The sequence below is a fragment of the Myxine glutinosa genome, chromosome 7 (assembly GCF_964187855.1).
Source record: "Myxine glutinosa chromosome 7, kmMyxGlut1.1, whole genome shotgun sequence".
Classification (NCBI taxonomy): Eukaryota; Metazoa; Chordata; class Myxini; order Myxiniformes; family Myxinidae; genus Myxine; species Myxine glutinosa.
The window spans coordinates 143,840,237-143,858,941 of NC_136267.1; the positions used below are offsets into that span (position 1 = coordinate 143,840,237).

Genomic DNA, 18,705 nt, shown 5'->3' on the forward strand with positions numbered 1-18,705 from the left:
TTGCAGCTTCAGTTGTCTTTCCTACTTTTCTTTTTTATCAACTTAGAGTAACCAATCACAAATGGAGATAATTATAAAATACTGTTATTAGAGATGTCCATGCAGTTTGTAAGAAGTTGATGATCATGTACTGATATTATAACATTGTACTCGGGCTGATAATTTGTAGAGTCTCAGTATGTGGCTGCACTACAAGAGTAATCAAGTACTGTTGTAACCAGTGGAGTGTTTGTAGAAGCTTGAAGCAATAACTGATTAAGTGTAAATGAGGCAGTGATGTCGGGATTGTTATGTGATGGCAATACTGTTAGCTACTCTCTCAACCAACATCATCCCGATCTTCTTTAGGACCTTTTTTAGACTGTAGTTTGTCATCCCTACATTGCCCTTTTAATTTAGTATAAAAATTTTTATTCATGATATTATTTCATCCCTACATTTTAGACTCTCCCAGGTTACTCCCTCCTCCGGTATGATAGATCTGAGCCTCGTCCTGGAGGTGGGGTTGCTATCTTTATCAAAAACTCTCTTCCTCACTCGCCCTCCACTGCCCTCTCTCCACCTCACCCCCAGGAATACCTTTGGCTACGGCTTCCCCTTCGCTCCCACCTTTTGTTCATATGTGTGCTGTACCGTCCACCAAACAGCGATGACTTCATCTACATCTCGCTGTCTGATGATATGGACCAACTTCTATCTACCCATCCCAACTCTCTCTTCCTCATATGTGGTGATTTCAATTGTCACCATGCCAGTTGGCTGGGTGTGGGTACCTCTCTCACCAGCCATGGCTCTTCAGCAAAGGACTTCTGCGACTCACTGGGACTGACACAATCTGTCAATTTCCCGACCCGGATCTCAGTCAACGGAGCATCTTCTCTTCTGGATTTGGTTATGACAAACTTCCCTGAAAATGTCTGCTGCTCTTCTTCTGCTCCAATCGGCTCATCTGATCATGTGCTTGTCAAAGTGGACATCTCTCTGACCATTCTCAGAGAGCCTCCTCAGCGTCGACGAGTCTGGCATTTCACTCAGGCCAACTGGCACGGTCTTCAAGCAGCCATCAATCATCTGGACTGGTCTCCCATCTCTACCGCCTCTGACATCAACTCATCCTGGGAATTCTTTCAAAGTAAATTGCTCTCTCTCATGCACAGATTTATCCCATCTCGTCTTCAGTTGTCATACCCTTCCTCCCATCCATGGTACACGGAATCTTGTGGTGAGGCTGTTGCCCTGAAACAACTTGCTTTCGTCTCCTGGAAAGCAAATCCAACGGAAGGAAATCTCATTTCCTTTCACAAAGCCCGAAACAAGTGTGTGTCCACCCTCAGGAGAGCCAGGAAACAATATCTCACCGTTCTCAAGACCGAACTCTCTTATCTGTCTCCCTCTTCCAAATCCTGGTGGCGTCTGGTCAAATCTGTTTCTGGTGTTTGTTCCCCCTCCATCCCGTCCCTCACCTCAAACGGCTTAACGGCTGACTCCGCACATGAAAAAGCTGAATGCCTCAACTCTGTGTTTGCCTCTAAATCTTGTGTCCCAAACCCATCCCTCTCTGTACCCACCGTACCCAGTCGTACCCAGCTGCTCCTGGACTCTGTGTCCTTTCCTCCTGACAAGGTGGAAAAGCTTCTGTCAACCCTCGACTCTGATTCTGCAACTGGTCCTGACGGCATCAGCCCACGGGTCCTAAAATCATGTTCTTCCGCTCTTTCACTCCCTCTTTCTGTTCTCTTCACCCTCTCTTTTGCTCAAGGTCATCTGCCATCTGCATGGAAATCAGCCAACATCACCGCTTTGCACAAAAAAGGTGCAAAAACAGATCCCAGCAACTACAGACCAATCAGCCTTCTCCCAATTATCAGCAAAGTCATGGAATCCATCATTGCTTCAGATATGAAATCTTTCCTCTTCTCCAATGGCTTGATCTCTGATCATCAATTTGGTTTCAGACCTGGTCACTCTACTCTGGACATGCTGCTTCTGCTGTCTCAACAATGGATGGAGGTCCTCAACACCAAACAGGAAATTAGAGCTGTCTCCCTTGACATTTCACATGCCTTCGATACGGTCTGGCACCCTACTCTGCTCACCAAACTCTCCTCCTTTGGTATCCATGGAAATCTCCATGCATGGCTGGCGGACTTCCTCTCTGGTCGTAGTCAACGTGTGGCCCTGAATGGGTTTCTCTCATCTCCTCTTCCTGTTCAGGCTGGAGTTTCCCAAGGTAGTGTTCTGGGCCCTGTGCTTTTTCTGGTCTTCATCAATGATCTCTCTGACTCTCTTGAAAATCCTCTCTATCTCTTTGCTGACGACTCTACTCTCTGTCGCTCCATTCCTCATCCCTCAGATCGGCAGTCTGCAGCCTCCTCACTCTCTGCAGACCTGGACAAAATCACAGACTGGGCAAACAAATGGAACATGTCTTTCAATCCTTATAAATCTCACACTCTTACGATGTCTCTCCGAAAAGACCGACTGGAAAACCCTCCCATCCACTTTCTGAATAATCCTCTCCAAGAAGTTCTGTCACTCAAGCTTTTGGGTCTCACTATTTGCCATGATCTTTCCTGGGAAAACCACATTTCAAATCTGGCCTCCAAAGCCAGTCGCCGACTGGGCATCCTCCGTCGTGCGAAGTCCTTCCTTGGCATGCCTGAGCTCATCACCACATACAAGGCTTTCATCCGCAGCTCTATGGAATACTGCTCTCCCCTCTGGTCTGGTGCTCCTGCCTCACACCTAGCCCGTCTTCACGCTGTTGAAACCAAAGCGTTCAGAATCATTGGAATCTCCCGCGATGAAGCTAACTCCAAGGGCCTTTCACTCACTCACCGCAGGCAGGTTGGTGGTCTTTCCGTCCTCTACCGACTCCTCTCTGGCCTTGCCCCCCCCAGCCCTCTCTGGGCTCTGTCCCCCAAATATTCCTACAGGTCGCACAAGATCTGCCTGCAACCCTCTTATGGTTAAACTGCCAAAATCAAGACTTTCTGCTCACCTTCACTCCTTCATTCCTCTTTTCTCCCACCTCTGGAACAAACTCCCTCACTCTCTTCAATCCCACTCCACCCTCCAGGTCTTTAAAACAGCTGTTCACCACCATCTCTTATCCTCCCCCATCCAAAACCTTGATCTTTTCTACCCCCGCTAATTTCGGTCCCCTTGTGTTTTATACCTCTACCCCCCCCCCTCCCCCTCCCATGCCTCCTGCCCCCAAGCCCTCTCCCTCCCACACTTCTCCCTGCTCTCAAATGTTGTGGTTGTGTGCTTCCCCTTCTCTCCCCATCTTGTCTTCCGCTCCCTCTTTTTGTGTATTTTGTTTGTCTGGATGATTTGTTTGTGAAATAAATGTTAGCTCTTTCACGAGCCTCGATTCAGTATACAAAAAAAAAAAAAAAAAATTCTTTTCTGCATCTGTTGCCAGGGGGAGCATATCCGTGTGTGTGTGTGTGTGTGTGTGTGTGTGTGTGTGTGTGTGTGTGTGTGTGTGTGTGTGTGTGTGTGTGTATTGATTTGCAATTGATCACTGGCTTTGATACCAATATTTTTTTTATTATTATGGACCCATGGCATCAAAAAGCTAAATATATCGAAAAAACGGTTTCAAATGGAACACCTCGCCACCATTGGAGCATTTAAATTGCATCAGATGTGGCAATAAATGTGAATTGTTACTCTCAGCTTGCCGGCTCAATAACATAAGACTCCATTTGTATTTTTGCCAGCTCCATCCTTACCCCTTTTATAATCCCATGCATTAAGGTACAGAATAATTATGGTTAACCGTTTTGAAATTGCCACTCTTTCTTTTAAATGCTGAAAATTATGTTAAAAAGACTACTTCACTTACAAATTTTGCACGACCAATTGCAGGTTTAAAAGTGCCGTGGCTAGCGGAAACAAGTCACTGAAAACACACACAGTGCATGCGCGAAAGGCCTTGGCATTCATACGTCATTGAGATTCATAAGTCATTACGACAGAGTTAATTTCTCAAAACCGGATTCTTTGGGTAAAATCTGGAGTTTTGGCATGTAAAACTTTGTGATTTGTAGATGAATTATTGATAATAATGAATTAATAGCAATATTTAATCATAATAACTATTAATAATAATTAATTTTAGATTAATAAAAATTAATCATTTTTAGATTTATTAATTATGATTCTCAATCTTCTCCATGCCATCAGATTCTTGAGGAGACGCAACAGCATCGGATGCGTGTGCTCACCTTGGCACGTGCCAACTTGCCAACTTGGATCATCCGTGTGCACAAGATGAAGGCTGTGTACCATGTCCTAAACAAGTGCAACCTTGACGTGACGCAGAAGTGCCTAATTGCTGAGATCTGGTGTCCCACGACTGATTTGGACATTGTGCGACATTCTCTTCGCAAGTCCACGGTATGAATTATTTTTCTCAAACACGTCTCCCTCCTCCAAATCCTGGTGGTGTCTGATCAAATCTGTTTCTGGTGTTTGTTCCCCCTCCATTGTTCCCCTCCTCCCTTACGTCAAACGAGTTTACAGTTGACACCGCACGTGACAAAGCCGAATGCCTCAACTCTGTGTTTGCCTCAAAAGATTGTGTTCCAAACCTATCTCTCTCTGTAGCCACCTTATTCAGTCGAAACCAGCTGCTCCTGGGCTCTGTGTCTTTTTCTCCTGACAAGGTGGAGAAGTTTCTGTTAAACCTCGACTCTGATTCTGCAACTTGACCAGACGGCATCAGCCTACGAGTCCTAAAATCCTGCTCTGCCGCTCTATCTCAACCTCTCTCTGTTCTCTTCACCCTCTGCCATCTGCTTGGAAATCAGCCAACATTACCGCTTTACACAAAAAGGTGCAAAAACAGATCCTTGCAACGACAGACCAATCAGCCTGCTCCCAATAATCAGCAAAGTCATGGAATCCATCATTGCTTCGGATATGAAATCCTTCCTCTTCTCCAATGGCTTGATCTCCGATCATCAATTTGGATTCAGACCTGGTCATTCTACTCTGGACATGTTGCTTCTGCTGTCTCAACAATGGATGGAGGTCCTCAATGCCAAACAGGAAATTAGAGATGTCTCCCTTGACATATCACGTGCCTTCGATATGGTCTGGCACCCCGCTCTGCTCACCAAACTCTCCTCCTATGGTATCCATGGAAATCTCCATGCATGGCTTGCGGACTTCCTCTCTGGTCGTAGTCAACGTGTGGCCCTGAATGGAATTCTCTCATCTCCCCTTCCTGTTCAGGCTGGAGTTCCCCAAGTCAGTGTTCTGGGCCCTGTGTTTTGTGGTCTTCATTAATGATCTCTCCGACTCTCTGGAAAATGCTCTCTATCTCTTTTCTGATGACTCCACTCTCTGCCGCTCCATATCTCAACCCTCAGATCGGCATTCATTCTCTGCAGATCTGGACAATATCACAAACTGGTCAAACAAGTCGAACATGTCTCTCAATCCTGACAAATCTCACACTCTCACTTTGTCTCTCCGAAAAGACCGACTAGACAACCCTCCCATATACTTTCTGAACAATCCTCTTGAAGAAGTTCTGTCACTCAAGCTTTTGAGTCTCACTATCTGCAATGATCTTTCCTGGGAAAACCACATTTCCAATCTGGCCTCCAAAGCCAGTCGCCGGCTGGGCATCCTCCTTCTTGCGAAGTTCTTTCTGGGCACTTCTGAGCTCCTCACCACATACAAAGCTTTCTTCTGCAGCTCAATGGAATACTGCTGTCCCCTCTGGGCTGGTGCTCCTGCCTCACATCTAGCTCGGCTTCATGCGGTTGAAACCAAAGCATTCAGAATCATTGCTGTCTCCCGTGATGAAGCTGATTCTGAGGGCCTTTCTCTCTCTCACCGCAGGCAGGTTGGTGGTCTTTCTGTCTTCTACCGACTCCTCTCCGGCCTTGCTCCCCCTACTCTGTCTGTGCTCTGCCCCCCAAATATTCCTGCAGGATGCACAAGATCTGCCAGCAACCCTCTTATGGTGAAACTGCCAAAATCAAGACTCTCTGCTCACCTTCACTCTTTCATTCCTCTTTTCTCCCGCCTCTGGAACAAACTCCCTCACTCTCTTCAATCCCACTCCTCCCACCAGGTCTTTAAAACAGCTGTTCACCACCATCTCTTTTCTTCCCCCATCCAAAACCTTGATTGTTTATACCCCCGTTAAAACACCCCAAATCCACCTCTTTCAATCCCCAATTTCTTTCCTGAAATTCCTACAAGTGTTCATTTTCTTTATACCGTGTATCCCTACCTCCTCCCCCAGCCTTCCCCCTTCTACAGATCTACTGATGTCCCTGTTCTCTACTGTTGTTGTGGTTGTGTGCTTCTCTCTCTTTCCCCCTTTTGTCTCGCGCTCCCTTCATTGTTTGTTTTATGTGTCTGTGCATGTTTTCATGTTCAATGTGTTATCTCTTACACGAGCCTCGATTCTGTATTCAAAAATAATAATAATTTTAAAATGTGATAGTGTCTTCCCTGGGCTTTTCTGCGTACCTGTCTGTCTGTCTGTCTGCCTGTCTTGCTTTGCTCATGCCCAGCCAGCTACACAGTGTTATCTGCGAGGAAAGGCACGTATGTGTGTCCCATTGATTTGTGACGTTCCAGCAATCTGACAAATCACTAACACATCCATTTCGCTGTCTAGCCTTGGTTCGAATCCCAATTCAGCTATAAAAACTGTCATCCCAGTGTTTCACTGGTGGGGTGCTGCACCATTAAGTTTGCCATCTGTCAGATGGACATTAAGGTCCCATTTTGTCAATTCTAAGTGTCGGCGAGTTATCACCAGCACTCTGAGCATAATTCCAAATTCCTGCCACCTTTAGTTGAACATCAAGCCTGAACAACTGATTCGTGAAAGGCTCGGCCCTAAAAACTCCCCTGTCAGACCCTAGAAGGAGATGGGAATCATGGTGGCTGATATGTTGTAGTGGTAGTACATTATCTTTCATTATTAGGCATATTGTTTCATATTTTGAGTATTAATGCTGCACATGTTGTTTAATCCACCGACACTGTGTGCAGATGACAACTTGTGAATTGCAATGTCGATGTAATTATGGCATCAATTTATTAATAATCTACCCTTTTACAAGATATGACAGTTTGTCTGCTTGTTAAAGAATGCTGACCTGTGGCCGGCCATTTTAATGATTACCTGCCATGATGAGTTTAATCTGCCAGGAGGGAAAAGAGCAAAACGTTTTTATGATGCGACTAACCAGACTCTGAGATGTATTTGTGAGAGCGTCTGCTCTGAGGTTTGGGAGATCTGTGGTTTGAACCCCGGCCGAGTCATACGAAATAGTTTAAAATGGTACGTGCTGCTTCCTTGCTTGACGCTCAACATTGGGATAGACGATAGAGTATGGACAAACAACCATAGGTCCTTCTCATGTGTTGACGTTTGCTGTAAGGGAACTCATATTTGTTTATTTATATTTACTTGGACACCTGTCCCTGCGGGAACGGCAGGAAGGGTCATGTATTATCCTCTCTGGGGTATATACTGTAGATTACAGTAGATCTAGGGTCAGGTCTCAAGAATCAGTTAGTTAATCAAGAATGGGTGTGATCAGTTAGTTAGCAAGTTTCTTGTAGAGCGCTCACCAAATGGCGTAAGCATTCAAGCAAGCACTCCATTTTAAACCGTTGATAACGAACAGCTTGCTTGGCAATCGCTATCTGGATGCTTACCCAGGTCGAAAATCCCTTAGAAAACCAATAGGACAAATCCCATAAAATCCCATAGGAAATTGGACCAGTAGGATCTACTGGTTTCAATAAGGAAAGTGAAATACTGGACCAGTAGAAAATACCAATGAACCTGTTGTAATGTATGTTTTGCATTTGTTTATAACAAAATATAATTAAAGTATTTCGGTTGGTCTATGGGTTTTCAGACAAGTTGAACTTAAAGGTTCCTATTGGTTTCAACCGAAGTTGGTTTGGTTTCTACTGGAAACTTTACTGGTTCCTGTAGAAACCAATAGAAACCATGATTTCCAATAGAGACCCATACAAATGTCCTCCTGGTCTCCATTGGTTTCTCTTGGATTTTCGACCTGGGTATAGTAACTGAGTACACCCCGGGTTTCAGTTTCATGTTAAACAGCAGTAGCGACTGTTACAAAAGGTAATCATACGTGTTTGTGGTTTATAATATTTTTACTTCTGGTAGAAGGTAATCTTCTGGTTGCTCCCCAAAAACGCCACAACACGATAAGCTATTTATACACGTTAACATGGCATTTGTTCATGGAGTGAAAACCCGTTGGGGAAGGGGGATATTATTGGTTCACGAGTTATCAAACAGAGTTGGTTCACGAGTTATCAAACAGAGTGACCACTATATTCGTCATGGGTGTGTGTCTGTCTGTGTGTCTGTGCGTCTGTCTGTCCGCAGCATAACTACCCGATGATATCATCCGATCTTGATGAAACTTGGGTGGGAGGTTGATATCATGATCTAGTTGAGTCCTGCCTAGAGTGGGCGTATTGCGCCCATTGTGGGCGTAGCCACGCCCGAAAAAGATGTCTTTTTAGGGGGTAATCGAGTTCAAGCTACATCTTCTCCGAGGGGTTTGGTGGAATCTGACAGGGGTTTCGGTATTTGGTTAGGCCAATGTCATGTGTCTAGCCCCACGGAGCTCGATTTTTCATTTTCGCCCCAACGTCAAGGTCACAAGGTCACGAAATTTAGAAAAGTCGATTTTTGATGTTTTTATTACATTGTTCACTTCCTGATAGGGTGAAATGTCGTACATGATCTTATATTATCACATACATCATGAAATACAAGTTTTCCAACAATTTCAGCATCTTCGACCTTTGACCTTTGAAGGTCACAAAGGGCAAAGTTTCAAAGTTGTTGGAATCGAACCCAATTTTCGGTATTGTGTAGCTAACTAACCTCATAACTGATTATACATTATTTTCTATCTCATTTCAAGGTCAGTAACCTTCGTTTTGACATTTCCAGGCCTGGCCTGTCTGGGCCTGTTTCGGTTATAGTCTGTCCTTTGTCATTGAATACCGCTCGCTCGTGAACCATCGTCGTCTCCTGACTTGTTAGTTTTAATATTATTTTGTAATAACATTAATATTATGTTCTTGTTGGCGTTATTATTGCATTTATTATTCGAAGCGGTCTTGGAAAGCGCCACGATAAAGCTATCTTAACACCGATATACACCTCAACACGCATCCCTCTTGGTGGAGAAACCCCCCCTTGGGATGGGGAGAAGTTAAATCGCTACAACCTCCATCCTGTGATCCTTAGTCTCCTTGTCAAGTTTGGGTGTGAATGGATAAGTAACGATCAAATGTATCGTGGTCAAAAAATCAGTCAAATAGCAGACAGACAGATACCAAATTGCGTATTTTAGTATGATCATGGCTGCATGTTTGCTCTGAATAATGAATGCTTGAATTCAGATATGGTTTTTGGTCATCTTTGATCCGTAGGTCGCATATGATTTTTATTTTCGCAGTACCAAATAAGGCGAGTGAGCCAAACGGTGTGATATCACGCAAGGTATAAATTGAGTTTCTGCCCGGTGCATTTTGGCCCCGGGACTTGGAATTGCACCACAGGTGTTTTGGAGATCCCTTGAGCGACAAGTTTGAGGATTAGCCCAGGACACAGCAATCTCTGCTGCTTCGGTCTCGGCCAACAGGTCAGTGAAGATTAGACTCAATGGGGGCAGTCTTGGAGCAGACGTCTCATTACCGGTGTGTGGCCTCATACCGAGCGTTTATTCCTGCACACCCTTCAGCCGAGTTTTTTATTCCATTGAAGTTGTTTTGATTTCTGACCGGACATATTATGCCACGAGACAATTCGCAGTAAAAATTACAGAATTCCTCAGGATTAAATCTACGATCTGGAAAACGAATAAAACCAGAACAAGCTGTCTGGGTGAGTATTCTTTATTATATTTTTGTGCTCGCGTTGCACTCTCGTTCGAAAGCTGATTATTTTTCAATATTCTTACCAAAAACGATGACAAACTGGAATACCTAAAGTGAGTTTGGTTTTTATCCATCACTGGCTCGGGCAAGGAAAGAGAAATCTGGGAAGTCAATTGGTGGCAGAATGCACTTTAATACAGGAGCTTGTCAATTCGCACGGCGATGGAGTTGTGTTTTGAAAGAGTGTTTGTTGTGTCCAGTGAATGATTATATTTTCCTAGGTACGGTACATTACTTGATTATTCTGATTATAAATTGTCCATGGAATTTCACTCGACCTGACACTTGAGCTGCCCTCTGCCTTGTATTTGAGATCCCATGGTGTTGACTTCTTGAGAATTGCAATTAGAGCTCTTCCTTCTTTAGCACAGGGCTGAATTGTTCCTGCAGACTTCCTTTGGCCATTTCAGGAGCATCACTTGTCATCCAGATCTCAGTAAGCACCATTGCCTCTTATTTCCTGTGACCGCCCCCCCCCATTCCCCCCCCCCCCACCTGCCTCACCCTGCATTGCTAGGAGGGTGCTAGTTTTGTCACTGCAGCTTTGGAGAATTTTAAAATTGGATTTCTTTTCAAATGACATGACAGAAGTAAAGGGCAGCCAGAACCTCAGCCACCACCACTAGTAGAGCCTGCTGGGTGATGGACATTGCCGGACTGGTTATCGATTGTGCATTCTCTCTGCTGTCATGTCAAACAGCGTTTGACCAATTATCGAGTGCTGTACTCTTCACCACACCTAATTGTCCTGCTGGTTGAGTCTGGTTTCATACTTGACCTATGTACAAAATCTTTCACGGGATGCTTCCCGTTGTGTTTCCCAATCATTTTCCGTTCGATATTTTTATATCCTACTCGTCTTGGGGTATATGGCAATGTTTTATTTTGATTATTGACACAAGAGTGTCAATGAGAAATTATTTCTTGTTGTTATTCGGTTTTTCAACCAAACTATATTTGTATTGACTTGAATCTGATTTATTTAGTGATAAAAAAAAAAAAATTGGACAGATGGAAACAGTGCTGCTTGCTAACTCAAGGGAGCCTTCACACAAGTAGTTTGCTAAGTAGAGCTGGATATACCTCCCAAAGATATCCCACACCCTTTGGTGGATGAGGCGGTGTGAACGGTGGTTTTCTACAATATAAATTAATGTTTTGGCTGCATTTCGAACACAAAACAAGTGCACAAAGAATGCTGCTGGAGATCCAAATTACGAAGCGGTTTCTGCAGGAGTCTTTCATTACCTCGTGAATTTTTGATTGCGGTTCAATGAGCTGTTCATTGGAAACTTCCTCTCAATGGAAAATGCTGTTATGGGCCGGGACATCACAAAAAATGGGCGGTTGGTCAATGTTCTCGAATGCGAAATGAGAATCGCTGGTTTTCTGAGATTTCTGGCTTAGTCTGCTTCCCTGTGGGACCGCTGGCTCGTGGTGCCAATGCCATTTAGCTTACTGTGAGGACATAACAAAATGGTAATATGACAGTGGCTTCTGTAAACCATTTTACATTCTGTACAAGCCAGCAGGCTGTGCATCTTCATATTATCATTTTTTTCCTGTAATTTGTTGATATACCTATTTTCTGAGTGTCTTGTAGTGAATGTATTCATGGAAAAAATTCAATTGACTGCTCAGGTCCTCATTGACAACCTGACATTTGGGGCCAAAGATAATTTTGTAGGTGACATTGTTTACACTTGGTCTCTCTCTCTCTCTCTCTGTCTCTCCCTCTCCCACCCTCTCCTTCTTTGCCAATATAGAATATATATACAGACTTGGCATTTAATATGGAATATTTTTTTTGTGGGGGTGAACTTACTTTTCAAGATGACTTAGAACCAAAAGTTCATTGGAATTATGTTGAAATTATTCTAGATTTTGTTAATGTGACCTTTAAAAGAAACAAAAACCACATTTGACATTTCGAAGCAAATAAATTGATCCTTGAAAGTGATGTAAACTGATATCTAACTCAATTCATGGACAGTACTGTGTTAAACTTCTGTACATTTTCCAGAAGTATCTCTTTATTTTGCACATTAGCCAAAAAAAATTCAACAAAAACAAAAGCTAAATTATGACTGGGATTACGGACAGTAAAATTACAGTTCAGTACTTCGTTTAACCCCCATGAGCATTCAGGAGAGCATGTACACGTCGAGGCATGCTGTTCACGAGATTTGCCAAGGTTTGGACAGGAATCGCTTGCCATGCAGTGACAATAGCCTGCTGCAATTCATGCACAGAGGTAGGCTGCTGGTCCAAGTTGTCGATTTGACGCGTTAATTCTGCCCACAAGTTCTCTATCAGATTCATATCCGGGGACATGGCAGGCCACTCCATATGCTCTACACCATGGTCAGCAAGAAAGTGTTGGATCATGCGAGCACGATGAGGCCGTGCATTGTCATCTTGGAAGACAAAGTTTCCTCTAAAGGCTGCATGAGCAAATGGAAGCAATGTTTCTTCCAGAATGACCCTGTACTTGAACTGGTCCAGGTTTCCATTCAGAACAACCAGGTCAGTTTTGCCCCCTGCATGAAAAGCACCCCAAACGGTCACCCCACCACCTCCAGCTTGGACTCTTGGCACTATACATTCTTCATTGTCGGCTTCATGCACTTGTCTGCGCACTCGGACGCGGCCATCTTGACGATAGACCAGAAATCTAGACTCGTCACTGAAGGTCACGTGATTCCAGTGTCCTGGCTGCCATTGACGGTGCTCTCTGGCCCACTGCAATCGGCGCTGGCTGTGTTGTCTGGTCAGGCATGGCTTTCTCAGGGGACGCCTGGCACGATAGCCTGCTTGAACCAGTCGTTGGTTGGCTAGCCTTCTGGATACAGGCACATTTGTCAGTTGCTGCCACTCAGCCCTAAGCCGATTAGCTGACTTGGTACGGCCATTGCAGACTAACCGGTGCAGCTGGCGATCATCTCTCCTTGTGGTTCTTCGTGGACGTCCTGGCCTCGGTATTGGAGTAGGGACACCCCTCTGAGCATTTCGTTTCAGGATGTTTGACACCTGACCTTGAGTGATGCCATTCTGCCGAGCAATAGCATGCTGTTTCATGCCAGAATTTCGTAAAGCCACCACTCCATGACAAACAGCATTGTCAAGTTGACGGACCGTCTCCAGAGGAAGCGGCAATAACTTTTGTAGATGTGCAGCAGTTGTTTTCCACTAATACAGAACGCAACAACCCTTATATACCCGATTGTGAAGCCAATCGTCAAATGTACCTGTCCTTACATTTTGTCATGCCACCTGTGATGTAAGCCTGTTATTGACTTCTTGCTGCGAAAGACAATCAGTGACATGGTTCTTTCAACAAAGACATCACCGAAGGGTAAAATAAACTCACCAGATTCATATACTGAGTTCAGAAAGTAAACCCAAGTCAAGAAAAAATAAATTCCATATTAAATGCCAAGTCTGTATGTATATATATATATATATATATATATATATATATATATATATATATATATATATATATAAAAATATATATATATATATATATGTATATATATATATATATATATATATATACATACATACAGTCACATGAAAAAGTAAGTACACCCCATGTAAAGTTTTGACTTTTTCAACATATTTCAACATACAGCTATTTGATCTTCATTTCAACAATATTGACAGATAAAGGTGATATAATATAACAAATATCATGAAACATTTACATTTTGTAGTCCATTGTATAATTTAAATAAACATAAATGCAAATTTCTCATGTGGAAAAAGTAAGTACACCCTTGGCTCCAATACGTGGTATTGCCCCCTTTGGCAGAAACGACCTCAAGTAGGCGTTTCTTATAACTGTCTACCAGTCTCTGACATCGACTGGGAGAAATTTTTGCCCACTCCTCCATGCAGAAATCTCTCAGCTGTGCGATGTTTGAGGGGTTTCTTGCATGCACAGCTCGTTTCAAATCCCCCCACAACATCCCGATGGGATTTAGATTCGGGCTTTGACTTGGCCATTCCAGAACCCTCCATTTCTTTCTTTTCAGCCATTCCTTGGTGGATTTACTGGTATGTTTAGGGTCATTGTCATGTTGCAAGGTCCACCTTCGGTTGAGCTTCAACTCTCCGACAGATGGCCTCACATTATCCTCAAGCACCCTCTGGTACAATGAAGAATTCATAGTGGATTCTATGATGGTGAGCTGCCCAGGCCAGGATGCAGCAAAGTTGCCCCAAACCATAATATTTCCAACACCATGCTTTACATTTGGTATCACGTTCTTGTGGTCAAATGCTGTCTTTGGTTTTCGCCAAACATGTCTTCTGGTACTGTGGCCATATAGCTCTACCTTTGACTCATCTGTCCAGAGCACATTGCTCCAGAAGTGCTTGGCATTGCCTAGGTGTTCATTGGCAAACTTTAGGCTTGCCCTGATGTTCTTTCTGGACAGCATAGGTTTCCTCCTGGCGCACCTCCCATGTAGATCAAATTTGTGCAGCCTCTTTCTAATGGTAGACTCGTGAACTTTGACATCAACAGTGGCAAGAACTACCTGTAGGTCCCGTGATGACATGCTGGGGGGTTCTTAGAGACTTCTTTCAGCATCTTGCGGTCTGCTCTCGGGTTGAACTTGCTGGGGCGGCCTGGCCTGAACAAGTTGGCTGTTGTTTGGAATCCTCTCGACTTGTAGATGATCTTCCGGACAGTCAAATGATTGATTTCAAATTGTTTGGAGATCTTTTTAAATCCCTTCCCAGACTCGTAGGCATCTATAACCTTCTTTCTGAAGGCCTCAGAGAGCTATTTTGATCTAGGCATGGTGACGCCGCACACTTCAACAACAAAGAGCAAACCAAACTGAATGTCTGAGGTTTAAATAAGACAGGTTCCTCCAAGATCCTCTCTAACAATGTTCTAATCATTTGCACCTGAGCTGGTGCACCTGATTCTAATTTTAGGTATTTGAAGTAGTGATAAATGTAGGGGTGTACTTACTTTTTCCACATGCGAAATTTGCATTTATGTTTATTTAAATTATACAATGGACTACAAAATGTAAATGTTTCATGATATTTGTTATCTTATATCACCTTTATCTGTCAATATTGTTGAAATGAAGATCAAATAGCTGTATGTTGAAATATGTTGAAAAAGTCAAAACTTTACATGGGGTGTACTTACTTTTTCACGTGACTGTATATATACATATATATTGCATGGTCAAAAGTATGTGGACCCCCGAACATCACACCCATATGTGCTCGTCAAACATCTCATTCCAAAATCATGGGCATCAAGATGGAGTTGGTCCCCCCCCCCCCCCCCCTTTGCTGCTATAACAGCCTCCACTCTTCTAAGAAGGCTTTCCACGAGATGTTGGAACATTGCTGCAGGGATTTGCTTCCATTCAGCCACAAGAGCATTATTGGGGCCAGGTACTGATGTTGGGTGATTAGGCCTGGCTCGCAGTCGGCGTTCCAATTCATTCCAAAGGTGTTCGATGAGGTTGAGGTCAGGGCTCTGTACAGGCTAGTTAAGTTCTTCCACACCGATCTCAACAAACCATTTCGGTATGGAGTTCGCTTTGTGCATGGGGGCATTGTCATGCTGAAACAGGAAGGGGCCTTCCCCAAACTGTTGCCACAAAGTTGGAAGCACACAATCGTCGAGAATGTCATTGTATACTGCAGCGTTACGATTTCCCTTCCCTGGAACTAAGGGGCCTAGCCCTAACCTTGAAAAACTGTCCCAGACCATTATTCATCCGACACCAAACTTTACAGTTTGCACGATGCATTCGGGCAGGTAGCTTTCTCCTGGCATCCGCCAAACCCAGATTCGTCCTTCGGACTGCCAGATGGTGAAGCCTGATTCATCACTCCAGAGAATGTGTTTTCACTGCTCCAGAGTCCAATGGCGGCAAGCTTTACACCACTCCAGCTGACGCTTGGAATTGCGCATGGTGATCTTATGCTTGTGTCCGGCTGCTCAGCCATGGAAACCCATTTCATGAAGCTCCCGACGAACAGTTGTATTGCTGACGTTGCATCCAGAGGAAGTTTGGAACTCGATAGTGAGTGTTACAACCGAGAACAGACGATTTTTGCGTGCTACGCGATTCAGCATCAGGCGGCCCCGTTCTGTGAGCTTGTGTGGCGTGCCATTTCGCTGCTGGGCTGTTGTTGCTCCTAGACGTTTCCACTTCACAATAACAGCACTTACATTTGACCGGGGCAGCTCTAGTAGGGCCGAAATTTGATGAACTGACTTGTTGGAAAGGTGGCATCCTATGACGGTGCTACGTTGAAAGTCACTGAGCTCTTCAGTACGGCCAATTCTCCTGCCAATGTTTGTCTATGTAGATTGCTTGGCTGTGTGCTTGATTATATATATATATACCTGTCAGCAATGGGTGTGGCTGAAACAGCCCAATCCACTAGTTAGAAGGGGTGTCGCATACTATTGGCCATGTAGTGTGTATATATATATATTTATATTGATCTCGCATGCTCTTCTAGCCAAGAAAGCTGCAGAAAATAAACATGAGAGTCCTAATACTACACCCCCTCGCCCACAGCTGCCATATCGGTTTTATCACTTGGCCAATCATCAGTGACAGCATAAAAAGAAACGCGCACCACCAAGGCTCCCATCATGAACAACGTGCAATGTCAATAACAGTTTAACATATAAATAAGAAGACCCCATCACGTCTTTCACATTTAATTGGAGTGGATAACCAATCAGCTCTCACCGAATCAATTACCCCAGGTGGCTATCATTATTATATCAAATAAATTATCAAATAAAGCATTTCCCATGCTCTTGTAGCCAAAGAAAGCTGCATTTAGCAACAAATTGTGTAATTTGTTTAGTTGTGTTTTTCTTTAACTGACACAAATCAGCACAGTTTCCATATGGCCTGCATGAGTGAGGTAGGCTTTGAGGGAAACTTCCACGTGTCAGACTCCGAGAGGGTGAGGATAATATCCTCCCTTGGGAGTGGCCAAATGGGTGCACTGTGAGTGGCTGCTCTGGTCCCACAGGGCGTGAATGAAAGACATGACGGGTGTACGCTTATTTACGGTAGCCATATCCTGCAGAGCTTTCCCTTGCTCCAAACCACCTCTTTTGGAAGTGTCTGCCTCCTGGACCTGTCTTTCCACCACCGACCAGACATGGTTTCCTCAGAACCCCCTGCTTTCTGTGCCAAGTTCGGTTCCTGTGGTACCCTGGTGCTGCAGCACACTTAAGTTTAGTTCAGGAAGCTGATCAATTACCATTGGCATGAGGGTTAATTATTTATTCATTTGTTTCATTTTGGTTCACCGAATATGTGGTCATGTTCTTACTCTCTTCCTCTTCCTCGTCTTGTGAATAAATCTTTTGTTAATGAGAACCTGCTTTGTGGACACTGAGAGAACCGGGGGTCTCTGTGGTGCATTATTTAATTTGTCATGTAAACCCATATGCAGAACCAATTCAGAATGAACATGCGAAGGTGCCATCAATTGAAACCAAACTGCCCAACTGAAGGAGGGCAGATTTGGAACATCACTTCATTTATAAACAACTGACCTGCACACAAATTACATGCAGACGTGGAGATCTGACGTCGCCTGTCTGCCTGGTGGTCCATCAGTGTGGTTAGAACCCGCAACTGTGTATGTATATATATATATATATCTTCAATGATATGAAATTAATCTTCAATGCATTTCTACTTATTCACACATACATACGCATGCATATACTTACGCTAACATTCGGGGTCTGCCTAGCAGGCATGTAAGACATCGGCCATGATAAAGCTCGCAGTGTTAAGTGTGGAAAAGTTCTGAGGAGATTATGGCTGGTTCAATAGCGCAGTGGGCTGTTGACGCGTTATCAACGGAGGTCCGTGGTTCGAGCCCCGCATTGAGTCAGAATTCCTTCACACTTAGCCCCTCGCAGGAATTTGATCCTTGTTTATAAAATTATATATATACAGACTTGGCATTTAATATGGAATTTTTTTTTTTCTTGACTTGGGTTTACTTTCTTAACTCAGTATATCAATCTGGTGAGTTTCTTTTACACTTTGGTGATTTATTTGTTAAAAGAACCATGTCACTGATTGTCTGTCGCAGCAAGAATTCAACAACAGGATTATATCACAGGTGGCGTGGCAAAATGTACGGACAGGCGCATTTGGTGATTGGCTTCACAGTCGGGTATACAAGGGTTGTTGCGTTCTGTATTAGTGGAAAACAACTGCTGCACGTCTCCAAAAGTTATTGCCGCTTCCTCTGGAGATGGTCCGTCAACTCGACAATGCTGTTTGTCATGGAGTGGTGGCTTTACGAAATTACGGCATGAAACAGCGTGCTATTGCTCGGCAGTATGGCATCACTCAAGGTCAGGTGTCAAAGATCCTGAAACGAAATGCTCAGAGGGGTGTCCCTACTCCAATACCGAGGCCAAGACGTCCCCGCAGAACCACAAGGAGGGATGATCGCCAGCTGCACCGGTTAGTCCACAATGGCCGTACCAAGTCAGCTAATCGGCTTAGGGCTGAGTGGCAGCAACTGACAAATGTGCCTGTATCCAGAAGGCTAGTTAACCAACGACTGGTTCAAGCAGGCTATCGTGCCAGGCATCCCCTGAGAAAGCCACGACTGACGAGACAACACCGCCAGCGCCGATTGCAGTGGGCCAGAGAGCACCGTCAATGGCAGCCAGGACACTGGAAT

General features: G+C 44.1%; 1 protein-coding gene across 1 annotated transcript in view; it reads left to right on the top strand.

The window, feature by feature from the left end:
* Positions 1-18,705, top strand: part of LOC137431717 (V-type proton ATPase 116 kDa subunit a 1) — a 464,565-nt gene that overhangs the window by 120,946 nt on the left and 324,914 nt on the right. Inside the window, exon 9 of the mRNA XM_068123347.2 lies at positions 4,195-4,407. Within this exon, the coding sequence (XP_067979448.2) occupies positions 4,195-4,407 (213 nt within the window). The remainder of the gene's footprint in view (positions 1-4,194; positions 4,408-18,705) is intronic.